General features: G+C 43.5%; 1 protein-coding gene across 2 annotated transcripts in view; it reads right to left on the minus strand.

Moving 5' to 3' along the window:
• Positions 1 to 15,258, minus strand: part of SNX9 (sorting nexin 9) — a 730,362-nt gene that overhangs the window by 465,534 nt on the left and 249,570 nt on the right. For both annotated transcript variants that reach the window (XR_014963143.1, XM_085612219.1), the window contains exon 2: positions 10,264 to 10,350. Coding sequence is in view for 1 of the 2 variants with exons in the window: in XM_085612219.1 (XP_085468345.1) it covers positions 10,264 to 10,350 (87 nt within the window). In the remaining variant the exon portion in view is untranslated. The remainder of the gene's footprint in view (positions 1 to 10,263; positions 10,351 to 15,258) is intronic.

Here is a 15,258-nt window from a genome sequence, read left to right on the forward strand (position 1 = left end):
TCTCAGAATGACTACCATGATTCCAAAGGTAGCACTATTAAGCATAAACTGCTTTGGGTTCGAGTGGCAGATCTTAAAGACCGTCTGCCTCTCGTGAATATAATTCACACTCTTGGTCACCAATGCGTTGGTGTCCATGCTGTCGGCAACAGCTTAGCTGACGAGGCAGCAAAAACAGCAGTGGCAACATACTTAGTAGCAGCAGTTACAAGATCCAAAAGTAAGATCGATGATGACATCTTGGCGGCTATTGCTGCTACAGAGCAGAGCACGAAGCCACCGAAAGGGTTCCCTGCTCGTTACCATTATCACTCAAGTCCTGATAAAGTCCCATTAGTGAGGATTAATGACGTTGGTGACAGATTGATTCCCAACGCGGACTGCAGACCTTCTTTGATATTAGCGGCCCACGAGGGCATGGCGTCCGCGCATGCCGGCGTTGCAGCTACTGTATCTCTGCTACAACAACGTTACTGGTGGTGCGGTTTGTACAAACAGGCCAGAGCTTATGTTCTTGATTGCGACATCTGCCAGCAGATTAAACCTTCACCTGCGGCGCGCCCACCACAAACTCAGTTGTACATATCTAGTAAACCATTGGGTTGTGTTTATTTAGATCACTGCGGTCCTTTTACCTCTGATACTGCGTACAAATACATCTTGGTTGCAGTTGATTCGTGCACACGTTTTCTGTGGGTATGGCCACAAAGGAGTGCTGATTCTCGCACTGTCATAAAAGATTTGTGTGTCTATGTTGGAAGTTTTGCCTGTGGTACCTTTCATTCTGATCAGGGCCCGGCGTTCGCCTCTAAGGCGTACAAAGAGGCCATGAGAAATTTGGGGGTCCAAGTCAAATTTTCGTCTCCATACCGGCCTGAGGGCAATAGTGTAGTGGAGCGAATGAACCGTGACTTAAAGCAATCTTTGACAGCCCGAGTTTTGGGTACTGGCCGGAACTGGCTGGCCCACTTATATGACGTGCAACGTGCACTTAATAATCTCCCTAGAAGGTCTCTGGGTGGGCGGACCCCATACATGATGCTCTTTGGTGTTCGAATGTTTGTTCCAGATCTTGATGGTCTATACATGGCGGCGTCAGCCGCACCCTTTGACGTAGATGAACACTGTGCTGTATTGCAGACTCTTCCAGAAGCCAGAAACAGTCTAGCGAAGGAACACGTACCCTCCTCATCTGAAGCTGAACTTCAGATTCCGGTAGTCGGCTGGCTACCTCGAGTTGGTGATCTGGTCCGTGAGAAGGTGGAGAACAAGAAGGAGTTCGGCCCCTCTTATCGTGCACCAGTTCCAGTGCTTGGAGTGCAGGGTACTAGAACAGTCATTTTACCTCCACTTCCTGGTCGAAAGGATAACAGGTACATTACGATTGACAATGTCAAACTACAACGAGTGGCCAATTCTTCTTAGTATGACTCCGGCGGTTTCCTGCCCTTCGATGCTGAGAAATTCTGTTGTGGCCCGAGCTTCTGACACAGTGCCTGATGTTGCCATCGAGATGCTTGCCGTTACTGGTCCCTTGTTGCCACAAACACCTAGTGGTGTGCTTGAAGAAGTTGAATATGCTTATCCAGCGGATGTTACCTTGCCTGTTTTACAATCCACCACAGTTGCCCTCTCACAAGACTCTTTTGATTCTCGTTCAGAGACTTCCATTGCCCCGTCCAAGGTTTCAATTTTTGTGGCTTGGTTCAAAAGAAATTTTTTAATACCCCCTTGGACTTACGTTTGGCTGGTGCTCATATGTGTTTTTTTGTTTATGCCCATTGGCTTTGTGGTAGTGTTTTTTAGACTTATTAATGGACACTACCTGAATGACCGGTCTACAATTCGACTAATTAATGGAACTTTGGCCCCCCACTCCTCATCACACATAATGAAGAGGGACCAGACTTTTGTGAACATTACTGCCTGGCCTGTACGTGATGGGATCGCTTGGGATGCCGTTAAATTTCAAATTCATGGCCCCACTGAAGTGATTAATGTGCCAAATGTATTTCGTGTTTCTATGGGTGATGTCGTTAAGCAGAACATTCACTCAGATGATTGGGATGTTCAAGCCATAGAAGCGCTGTTTTCTGATTTGAAATATTATGCTGCATTTGATGCTGAGGATTTGTATTTAGATACTGCTAATTATGATGAACAATCTTGTTATCAACATTATGGCAAGCATTTCCTATACAAAGCAAATACGTTTAGAAATTTTGTGAATTTTACACAATGGGAACACTGCCCCGCCCCTAGGATGGGCAGCTCTGCCAAGTTAGTGGAAAAATTCACTTATTTTTCTGATTTTAGTGTAGCCCATCCGGCCTCCTTTTATTTTAAGGTTGCGCCTGAGGCTGCTTCTAAAGTTAGACTGACAAACACCAAATTATTGTATTCCAAGTCCTTTATGGACGAGTTGGCAAATGGCGGGTATGATCTGTGGAAAGCTACAGTCGATCTTAAATCGGTTTGGGGCTCCAAACGATGGCAAGTACAGGGAACAGAAGCTTTGCATCGTGCCTGTCTTATCCCAAATCATATGTTATTTTTAAATTCCTCGATTTCTCAGACAACCAGTTTTGGATTGGCTACGTCTAAAAAATTAAATTCTCCCTCCATGCCGGGTCTGGGTGCTTATCCCAATTGGGGTAATCATACGGATCTATCCCTTGCTATGTTGCAGACACAGGTTTCCAACACGTCCTTCAATATTTCTGAATTGAATCTGGAAGGGTGGTTGGTGTGGCAAACGAGTTCGGACTCCTGTCAACATAGGTTTCTGGATTAATGCAGGGGTATACACAGGTTTGTGTGGACCCCCGTTTTGAATCTTCTCACACTGTAACTACCTACTCAGTAGGAAAGTTATGCCAGTCTTGGCTGCAACATTCCACTTTAGCGTCTGTTAAACTCCATTTAGCACGATTAAATGATAAAATAGATTTGAATGATTTTGTTAAAGGTCCTGCAGTTGGCAGGCCCAAACGATGGGTGTATGCTGTTTATAACGAAGTTTGGAAGTTGTCACAAATTGAGGCTGCGTCCAGATTACGTGCTATTGATCAAGCCAATATGGAAAAAGTGTTGGCTGTCATAGATAATAGCATTAACACCCTGTCTTCCAGAATTTATACTTTAGATAATATAGTGTCATCTGTGGTAGACATTGTGCAGGATGATTTGTCTGTTTAGTATCATGGTCAAAATCAATTGCGTTCTATTATGTAGTTTGCATGGACGTTGCAAACTTTAAAGGCAGGGAAAGTCCCTTGGGATTACATGAATACTTCATCTTTATTCCTTCCCTTTAATTTGACTGCGAAACAGCAATTCATGTCCATTTAAGATGCTACATATTCATTGCTGCACATTGAAAAATTAGAACCTTTGCCTTTCTCTGTTGCCGAATTGAATTCTGCCGTGTGGCTAGTACATGGGTTGATCACGTTACCGTTTCCCCTGTTTAAGTTTAGTTCGTGCATGAAACATTATGCTCTAGGCAGATCCGAACAATTGGGTTCTGCGTTCCTGCATGAAGTCTGATCGCTCCCTTTCACATACAGCTGTGTGAGGGACGGCAAGGAGGTTTACTTGAAAGGTGAGGAGTGCACTTCCACTCCGGATCACTCTGTTGTGTGTAGGCACATTCAATTGCATGGTGCATGTAATGTGCATGCCCCTAATTTAGCTTGCGTCCTGAAAGGGATTCCTGTACCAGTTATTACTCCTTCTTTTACGCTGCTTGCAAATGGTAGTTATTTGCTGTTAAATAATGAAGCTTGCTGTGGGATGTTAGTGGGAATTCCCTACATAGTGACTGTATCACAGAGAGTAGTTAGCTGTAATAACGTCCTGTTCCCACCCCCGCATGGCCGGCTGGATGTATCCATCTGGCCTTCCATTCCAACCTTGAAAGCAGAGTTCAACAAGATGAGCAGAATAAGGGCTCTATTGTCTCAAAAAGAAGTCGCGTTGACTTCGTCCCAGGAAACATTTGTCCTTCATGTAGCAAACGCGCGCACTGAGGTGCAAGCTCTTTTAAATACTGATCTGCCGCTTCATTTTGGGACCTTGATACAGACTATCTTTAATGCCTCATCCACTTGTGGCATAGCTCATTTTTTTTAAATTGTGGGCTCCGCCCTCGTGACCTCTTTTCAAACTATTTTTGGAGTGATCCCAGCCTTTTTTCATTCTATTTTTTCCAGTGTCTTCGGAGGTCTCCCTTTACTTCTCGCCCTCGTAGCTGGAATACTGTTGTTGCTCTGTGCCTTGCGCTATGGATGCACAACTTGCGTCGCACGACAACATGTCCCGGCTGCTCTATCTTCGTAACCAGATGCTTGAATTCTATGGCGCTTTGCCACTGGCGACTCTGAGCGTAGCCTATGGATTGTCCTTCCGGTTTGCCTACTTTACTTGTGTGCAGCCAGTCTTTCATTGCCTAGATTGTCCGTTCCAATGGGCTCTGGATTTGTGTCTGTCAAACTCGGTGTCTCCTGATCCGGATTATGATCGGCTTATGAGCCCCTTAGTGGCTCACGAGTTGGACTGTTCTGGTGTCGGGATTATGGCCTGTGCTGCAGCGCATGGAGTTCTTGGAAATTGGGACATCGGAACGGCGGCGATTGACTTCTTAGCGAACAGTTATCTTGAGGTACACACCGGTTGTCCTCGCCAGGTGCTGGAGGCTCCGGTGGTTGAGGAGCATATATGTTCCTTTCCCGTTCTGAACTGGATGGCAGATAATTTTGCGGAACGTTCCAATGATTTCCTCTTGGAAGCTGTTGCAACTTATTGTGCCTATACACTGATGGATTGACTTTTTACTTTCATTTCGTCCTACGTCCGTCGATGATTTTTTTTTTTATCCAGATCCACTTGTTTTTTTTACTCAGTTTTAACTTTTTCTTTTTTTCTTCGAACTTTTTCACTTCCCTCATATGGACTTATAGTTCATGCCCTTGGTTCCGTTCTATCAAACTTGAACTCTGCGTTCGTGCAAGTGCGCCCCTACTGGTTAGTGGACCGATCATGGGGGGGTGTAGTGAAGATCGTTATCTACCTATGTACAACGCTAAGTTAGCATAACCGCGTTAAATGTTAGAAAGCCATCTTGACGCTTTTGCTGCTTTGCACACGACACTGTAGTCACATGTTATTAAATTGAGAAATGCTTACTCGACTTTGCTTCACATGAGAACTGTCAGTTGTTAACATCCTAAACAGTGAACAGCGACCTTGGTCTGTACACAGTGTAACAGAAACAGTCTGGGTCGCTAGACGGTGCATGTTGTTGAGTTCAGGTTGATCGGCCCACTAGTTTAGCCATAACACACACGCAGCTGCAAATACCTGAAAGTCGAATGCTTTTAATTTTGCAGTGTTACATGTTTTCATTATATTCGGAAGAAGAGCGTTCCTAGGAGCAGAGCATAGCTGATCCTGTGATGTGAACTCTCTTAGCTGATCTATACGGTATGGGGTTCCCCATTCAAGCCTAGAGACCTTTTATTAGTCTAATAATACTATTAGTGTGTCAGAGAAAGGAAGGTGGCCTAGAGCCACTGTCATTTTAGTATGATCACTCCTTTCATTTTCTATGGTATTGTAACTATGCTGATGGTTTTGATTTTAATCGTTTGTCTGCTAATTTTAGCCAAGCTGCTGCATATCAGGACACAAGGTTTATAAAATAAACTCTTTAAACTTATCCCGTGTCTCTGTTTATTCTGTTGTGGACTGGTACGAGAATAATTACGAAAAGGTGTTTCTGATTCCCACAATTCCTGAGAAATATACTAAGTTGCTTGTTCTGGGTTGTCTATACATTGGGACAGCCGAGCTAAACCTCGGATAACGAATGGGACACTGATGCTGGCGGATAGGGGGTTCTGGGTTCTGAGGTGAGTTTTTGGTACACCGCAATTTACTGAGGGCCTGGGTTCCTGCGCATAGTTCTGCGCATAAGCAGAATCCCTGCAACAGCATCTACCCCAGAAAGACACAGGTCAAAAGATCTGTTCCTTCATTTTAATCTATGCTGCCACTACCGCCAATCTCTCTTAGTATTTAGAGTGATCCTAATCCTTGTAGCTTAGAGTCAGGGTCTGAAGTCCAGTAAATTACGAGGAACCTAAGTTGATGTGTCCATGTGTCATGTTCACATGTGAACAAACAACAAGATTAACAGAAAAATTACACATGAATAGGCAGTACAAATCTCTGGAGCTATGCAGTGAACTTTCCATCCCAACAGTAGTTTCAACATGTAAATACTTCAAACACATTCATCTGTGATGTTCAATATTCTGATACTAACAACTGCTCCAAGCCAATTTTAGTCATTTCCTGTCATCTGTCTCACTTCACTATTTTCTATTTTTGTGATCGCATACTCTTGAAGTCTGTTACATAAATAGCATTTTTCTATATAATTAGAACTGCTAAATACTTCACAGCAGATGGCTTAGTTCCTTTAGAAAGAAGTGAGAAGTTAACTATAGTGTGAATGACTGGTTTCTAATCCACATTCTCCAGATTAAAACTGTACAGTCTTGGGAAATCAAGTCATTAGTCTAGGTCTCAGTTTCCTTATTTGCCACTGTCACTAGGTGCTACAAGTTAACTAGACATATACAATAAGATTTTCTCTCATGCATCTAAGGCCTTTTTTAATATATACAAGTTCATTACAAATTCTGGAATTAAGGAGACACTAAAACCCTTGTAACATAATTTTTACATAGCTTATATCCGCCAATTATTTGCCCCTTAGCACTTTTCTGCAGACATGTATTGTTTGCGCATTTACCCATTGGAGGGTCGTCCATGGTGCTGTCCACAGAGAGACCATGCCTAATATATTAAGAGTGGTGGTGTGTTTTCTCCAAGGTTGCTTCAAAGGAGTGTGAAATTGTGATCACTGTGACCTGCCGGTAAAACAAGAGCAATGTTTTTTTCACAGTAAAGAAGAGTCGTCTGGACCTCTGTGTAACCCGTATTAGATTTGACAGTAAGTCTGTCTGCTTGTGGTTTCGGTAGACCTTGAGCTGTACGAGGTACAATTGAACTTTCCTAGGTTTTACTGAAGTGATTGTGTGAGTGGGTATGTGTGGCGCACGAAGGTTGATTGCACTAGTGTTTACCTTATTTCTTGTGTCAGAGTACTGGGTTGATGACCTGTGCAATTCTAGTGTAAGAGTTTATTTGTTGTCTAGCTAGAGCTCAGCAATCAGCTGCAAACTTAAATACACAATCCCCCAAAATTAGAGAAACAAAACATACGGTCTTGCGTTATAATTATGCAATGTGAAATGAATATTCCACATACAGTATTACCAGTTTTCAATGCTAAGGGGTAATATAGGCTTAGGCGTTAAAGAGCAACTGCCAAACATTGCTAAATGCCCCATCAAGCCCAACCCTCTGTTCCCTGGTTTCATTTAGTTTTCAATATTCTTCACTGGATTTTATGCCATAACAATGGCATTACTATGATCATCTAAGAAACAATTCTAAAGATCACCCATCCCACTCTGAACTCCTTATAACCACAACTCCTACCAGCCTCCCCCCAGCTCAGTTCTTTAGTCTCCAACCTCAGCAGAGGTTAGCTGCCTACCCCTCCTTCCAAAGCCAATGAGTGCTCCTTAAGTCCCCCAAACTATCCCCACCAATAGCCTGGACTGTCTCTTAACTACAACGGGGTCATCTGCTACCTGAGACATCAAATAAAATATTCAGCACTCTAAGATACTTGGAATAGAGATGGGCATGAAATCTAAGCCTGGGAGCTAAATTTTGGCTTCTACGGTCTCCTGGACTTTTTCCCTTCCTTATGTTGCCTTGGCCAGATTCCCCATTTTAAACGAACATCATATAATCTGCAGCCACTTGTCTCCTGGGTGAAACCTTAGTTCCCAGAGGCCCAGGATCACTTGCTTTGCAGCAAGAAGCCTCTATGATGTAACCTTGCTCGAAATGTATAGGGTAGTCTGTCTCCTATGGGTTTCCCAGTGGACTCAACTCCAGGCATCACTAGTGCTGAACATCTGTGCCTCCTCAATTGTTTTAAGTACATCTAAGCACAACCCCGCCATCCTGGGGCAAGACCAAAGGATTTAAATGAGCGACTAGTTTTCTCTGCAGCCCATCCAATATGAATTTGACCAGGAAAGGTCTACGGCATGAAGTTTGTCAGGAGTACTGTCTGTCAAGAAGCAAAGTTCTTGGCCTTCAAAAATATATTGACCAACCGCACATCAACCGGTTGTATGCCTAGCTCTTTCTCCCAAGCATTCAGGAATGTCCAAATCAACAACTCCCACCTGTCACAGCACACATCCACAAAGTGTGTGGTCTATAACACATCACACCTTATCCTCTCTTGCCTTGTCCTGTGTATGAGGTAACCTACCTGTAGCACGTGGTAATATCTCAAAATATTTAGGACTCCCAGGCTCCCTCCCTTGGCCCGAGTGTACTCTAGGAGTCCCATATCTTGACTATTCCTCTGCCAAAGGTATTCAGTACATGCCTTATGTAACCTCTTGATTGTTTCTCCAGCATAGCTTTTTCTCCCAGACATTCTGGAATGTCAGTTTTAACACCTCCAACCCCTAAAACACCACTGCTCCCCTGTTTTGTTGAATATTGTGTAAATGGACAAAACACCATGCCCAATGTCCCCCTATTTTAGAAGCATTTTTATAAGAGTGTGATTTTCCTAGTGGCCCTTGGTTTTGTCTAGGGATATTCAACCAGTGTCTAAAGAGCCGGTAGCAGAATCATTCTCATGCTAGTGTGGTTTTTAATAGCCACAAGGACACCCTCCTTAGTTGTAGGAGTATCAAGTCATTGCCTATCTTCTACTGACAGCCTTGCAACCTTTACCCATTAGTAAATACCATTGCCTGTCTCTCTCACTGTTAGGCTCCGCAGCCAGAGGTCCTGTAGTCCTGCTGCAACTAGTCTGCTTTCTCTCCCCCCCACATTGGAAGACTCTTTCCTGATTTCATATCTCAACAGCGTGACTCTGGGCTTGTCAGGTGCAGAGCGTGTTGGCTTGTAACCCAATTGTCCTGGGCTTTGATCTAACGTTAGAGTAACCACCTGTCTTTATAACCTTTACAAAGCAACTGCTTTTGTTGTCATCCTGCTTTCAAGTTCTCCAGAAGCTTCCTCGGGAAAGCTTCACATTAACCCTAGGCGGGCTGCTTTAGTTCTGAATTGGCCCATTATTATCAGTGGTTTATGGGCATCCTCAGGAGCAATGTGTCTGCAATCAAAAATGCTCAGCTCTCACTGAGCGGCTCAAACAGTGTGACTGGAGCTGCTCTTTTGCTTTCGAAATATCTCACTCTCGAACTAAGGCAACAAGAAAACCTAATTTCTTTTCCCCAACTCTTACTGAAAACCTTTTCCCATCTGTTGTTGGTACTTCATGCAAATTGTCCTATGCAATGAAACAAATGGAAGTTAGATGTCCTATATTCTTTTAATCTAAAAAGGCCAAAATTCAGGTTGATTTTTGTTGTTAAATTATTCTTCTATGTAAAGGTTTGCATGAGCCTCTTTTCCTTGTGTGCACTCTTACCAAATGTGAACAGCAGCTGCACTACATAACAATTTAATAAATAAATAGAAGCGAAATATATGCCTGTTTTTATGTTCTCCAGTGACCATATGTATCATATATATAGTGTTATGCTTAAGTGAGCCAGTACTAAACTGCACCCTTACTTCAATCTTGGTTTCCAAATGCCAATTAATTGGCCCTTCCGCCTTTATCTTATCCTCATGTGCAACCAGGCATACAGCTATTATCAAATGGATCAACTATAAGCTGATTCAATATGCTGCAAATCCTCATTAGATTGATGCTGTAAAAGCCTGTCTTAGTCATGCTGAACCTGACAGAAAGTCTGTAGGGCCACAGTTAGACCACCTGCTTGTGAGATATCACAACAGATCTTGGAGGTATGTCTACATTCAGCTGTCAAGCTCCCGGTGTCAGAAAAAAACAAGCTTATGGGTTTGCACCTCATATGCCTACCCCAGGCAGCAGATCCTTCATTACAGAAGAAGACAACCAGGTTGACCAGACTAGGATGCCGGAAGAGAGGGGCACTGTGTGAGAGTGCACACAACAAAAAAAGTCAAAATAAATATACCGATAACATACTTGCCGCTTTGATAGCTATTTTGGCCTGAAAGTTTGAACACAGTACTACAAGTTAAAATGTGTTACCTTACCTTGTTAGTAATCACGACAACTTCCCCTTCTTTCACAGTCAGCTCGTTGTTGCCAGGTTCAGCAGCAAAGTCATACAGAACGCGTGCCTTGAGAAAAGACAGAAGAAATACTGCAGGTGAATGCTCGAAGTTGACAAGACCAATCATTCAAATCTTTTGCAAAAATAATAATTTACAACTGAATGACCTGTAATTTTAACAAGGAACACAACAAACTCCCCTCATCCATCTAAAATGAGCAAAATCCAGACTCTGTAGTTATATCAGCAATGTGGGGATGTGCTAAATAAAAACTGTAGAGTATATACATACTCACACACAAACACATATGCCCAATATAATTATGGGTCCTATTACTAGCGCTAAGAAAATCTCCAATCATATAAAAATGCATCTTAGCTCGAGCTGAATTCAACCAAGAAAGGATGCTGGAGCTAGTAATGAATGAGAAAAAAATATCACTAACCGGAATCAACAGCATAGTTACGTATTAGTTCTCCGCATGGAACGCTACCATTTAAAAATCATTGGCATAGCATTAGGGAGTGCCTAATTAGGGCAATGCAAGAAGCACTTTATTATTGACACTATTTGAATTTGGTTGCCTTGTAAAAAAAGAATTCCTGCATAAAGCGCTGCTCATTGGTGTCACTTCATTTATGAAAAGCGCCTTTATATTCCAACAAATATGTTTAAACCTTGTCTACTGGGGGAACGTGGCTTACGTCCGGTCATGATCTCCAAACTTATGGCACCCTATGTCTCCCCCACAACGGCAGACTGACCCCCCTGATCTCTATACGCAGGGGCACCAGGCAGGAATGCCTGTTTTCCAACCTCCTCTTTGCCCTGGTGGTAGAACCCCTAGCCATTGCACTATACCAATTGACGGATATAACCGGCATTTCTTTTGGAGGCCACGAACACAAAGTGTCCTTATTTGCGGACGCTCTCTTACTCTCAATAGCTGCCCCTAGCTCCTTCTTACTGGCACTAGCCTCCCTCCTCCGCATCTTTGAAAAAGCCTTGGGCTTCAAAATTAAAATGGCCAAATCCCGCTTCTCCAATCAACTGCTCATGCTGCCCGGAGACCGCAGGGGCCTTGCCTGCCCTTTTCTCCTAGAATACTACTGGGCATCTCATCTTCGCTAAATATCCGAATGTGTTTTTCTTGGCAGCGAAAAACATTGGTTCCATATGGACCACGCAGTCACTTGCAGGCCCCTGTAGGATCTGGCCTAGCTCCCCAGATGGGCAAGACCCAGTGGTGAATATATATCCACCCCCACGAAAACTGTACTGGGCATTTGGGACAAAATTGTGATCCCCAGAGGCCTCGCATCCTTCCCTTCCCCCAATTCTCCTGTGGCTTGCAACCCCCTGTTTCCACCAGCTCTAGAACCACACTCATTCCTTTCCTGGAGGGAGGGCGAATGTCACACAATCCAAGATCTTTTTGAAGGATATACTTTTAAAATTTTTGAGCAATGCACATCACAGAATCCTCTGGGCTGCAATACTAATAACTTTGACACTGGTTGTTCACACCATACTATATTCACGGAACAACCAGACCGCTTACTCCTTTTGAAGCCATTGTCAGAGGCTTCAAGAGCACCCACGGCACAATCTTCAGCACATATAAGGTACTACAGCATTCGTCCCCCATTCAACCCCAAACATATCAGAGGCAATGGCTGGCGGACACGAGGGAGGAGGGGACCCCAGAAAGCTGGGAACAGCTATGGCATGATATCCTCAAAATCTACAGGAGCATTCCCCAACGTGAATCAGCTTACAAATGAATGACACGTTGGTATTACACTCCTGCGGGCCTGCACAAAATGCACCCAACCCTCTCCCCTCCTTGCTGGCGATGTCAGACAGCGGTGGGCGACTTCATCCATATCTAGTGGACCTGTCCAAACCAGACAATGTTCTGGAAGGAGGTCTTAAGCCACATCAAGGATACTGTGGGCTTTTCCATACCAAGCTCTACCACGGTGACCCTGCTGGGCATCAGACCATCTCGTCTTGCCACCATGATTTATTCTGACTGGCGCCTCATAGCGCAGAGGCAGCAAGACAAACCATTGCTTTTCATTAGAAGAAACCCTCCGCCTCACCTATTTCATGTCATGGCAATGGAATTATTGAGGGCCCACCTTGCCTCTACGGACCCCAAATTCACCCACACCTGGCAACCGCTTATCCACCACTTCTCCCAACTAGAACACTCTTGCTACATTACCCCATAGCTGCGAGCCCTTCTGCTCTTCGAGGACACAATCTTGCCATACACTCGAAGGACTCTTCAACCGGACTCTCCACCACATGGACCCAACAAGGGACCCTCTCCCCCCCTAGACACCAAACACGTTAGTCAATCCCACTATGGGCACGCTCCTTCCCCCCGTCCCCCACATTTTCATTCCCCCCGTTCTTTCTTATCCTCCCAAGTTATGTTGTTTAGTCATCATTAAAGAAGTATTACCATCTGCTGCTGAAAATTTATGCCATTTGTGAAATGTTGAGGTCTCCACTCAAATATGCCTTATGATGTGTGATATCTTTACACTGTTTATGTCACACCCACTTTATAAAGCCTTATAACCTCGTTATGCCACTGCAATGTCTTACACTTTTTATGATGACTTCTGCTCCCCCCTAAATCTTTAATAAACAGATTTGAAAGAAACATGGACTACTATATCGCCCATTTTGAAGTTAATGACTTTAAAGCCCAGGACTGAAGCATGTCAGCTTTTGTAAATTATAGTCAACAGGCAACTTTAAACAAATAGAACCCGATTTCCTCAAGAGGAGGCAGACTTCAAGGCACTCTGACAGGTAGCGCTCACAGCTCCTCTTCGGAGAAGAAGTACCGCGAACAAAGCACTCAAAACTGCGCTCATTAGAAGCTTATTGCATGAAATTCCCTGATGTTGCTGCCGGTACTACGGTGGGGTCCCAACACTACGGTGAGAATACTCAATTATGATTCCACCCAGGAGGGAGCTGCTCAGGCACAGACAGCGTCCTGATACAGAGTGCCACCGTGCAGAAACCCAGGATGATCTGCAGCAAACCGAGCAACAGCAGCGGGCTTGCTGGCAGCAGCCCTGCGGAGGCACGGTGCTGGGACGATGGAAGGGAGCAGTGCTGGATTCTGCATGTTCTCGGCACAGGAGGAGGAAGTGGTGGCTCAAGCCCCTGTGGGCGCAGCCATGGAGAGAACAGGAGCCAGGCAGCAGCATAGGATTACAAAAAATAACCCAAAACAGCGCTTGTTGCAAATGAAAAACACCAGTGTTCAACTTGTGGCAAGACAAGTCACCCACTTAAAAAAAAAAAAAGAACAAAGTAGCCCAGAAACAATGGGTGAAAATAGCCGCTACGTATATTTAAAAGTAGTTGGGCGGTGCTGACGGAAGAGGCATGACATATGCATGCCCTTGACAATTGGGGAGAACGAAAAATGGAGCTACAATAGTGCCATCAAATGGTAAGCCTACGGGTGGCTGTAAGCCCACAAACCAAATACAGCATGTTTTGATTCGATACAGCACATGCATGCCGTCTACAGCGAGACCTAAAATGTAAACCAATGACATTGGGAAAGCATTTGGGGGTTTTGGGAATACTTCACAAAAAATGTGTGGACAGTTTCTCAAATGACATCACCACAAATCTCTGCAAAAGGAGCATCTGTCAAAATACAGGCTACAAGCTCATTACTATAAGTGTAAACTCTAAGTTGTTCGACATAGCATCAGCATTCAATTAGCCCTTCTCATAACTGTTTGCCATGGCTAGCTCATTATGGCCTCTTGCAAGTGTGTGTTTGTAAGGACAAACACAAGCGTCAGCATCATACAGCCAACAATCACAGGTAATGCCAACAGGTCTGACCTTGGCAAGCTTGAGCAATAGTTAATTTTTTGTTGAAACCATATGACAGAAATTAAACTAGAAAAAACAGAAAACGTTCCCTAAAAATAGCAGCCATCTGCTTGTAACAAAAATGTTAAATTAAAAAATATATATAACATGCATTCAATTTTAATCGAATTCCACAGGTTCTGCCTATCGTGCACGTGTACGTAGAACACATATGGAAACCCTTTTTTGTTTTAATGGACATCACAGGAAAATATGTATTTTACTGGCAAAAAGGCCATTTTCTATTGAATTACTGTAACCCGAAGACACAGTTTAAACATGCAAGTACGACACAAAAAGGAATACGAAAGAAAAAAAAGCACTACCAATGAGATACATTGGCCAACTAGCCACTACAATGCACTGATGTGTGCTTAATTTTTACGTGGATGTGCAAGTGATCGAGAAAAATGCTGTCAATCACAGTGCAGGGAGTCAATGACCAAAGTGGGATGACCGACTGGCCCATGCAGGGAGATACACTATATGAATGACAGTTTAACAGACTAACCGATAAAGAGGAGTGATCAAAAGCCCCTCCAGGAATGCGTATATGCATGCATTTTTATCAATTACATGAAGCTTTCAAAACAAAAGCAGTCTCTCTCATCACACTATAAGAGGGCATGACCGCAGCCCAAGGACAGTCACATAGTTTAGTGTAATATTTCCCTGAAAAATACAGTATATAAATAAGACCAATAAAGTAAAGAGGTCTGCAAGGCAGTGTGCAACCTTCTATTCGGAGAAGGTTTGAGATAGAATTGTTCATTGCACTATCCTCTTTTTGTGGTGTGGATTTGAAAGTACATAGTTCTGCATTACCACCATACCCTTGATGTGGTTACGAAGCAAAACACCCAAAAACAATAAAATATAAAAAAAATAAACAACAGCTTCAAAAGGACTGTAGTAAGCAATATCAATTCAAAAAATTCAGATCCTAGGTCGTACTTGTCACTAAGGGAAGGGATGGTGGCTAGTTCCTACAAGTCCTAAAGAGTAGTCTATGCCCAAAATATATCATTGAAGATTAGGTTGGTATTTTTTGTC

The sequence above is a fragment of the Triturus cristatus genome, chromosome 6 (assembly GCF_964204655.1).
Source record: "Triturus cristatus chromosome 6, aTriCri1.1, whole genome shotgun sequence".
Lineage (NCBI taxonomy): Eukaryota > Metazoa > Chordata > Amphibia > Caudata > Salamandridae > Triturus > Triturus cristatus.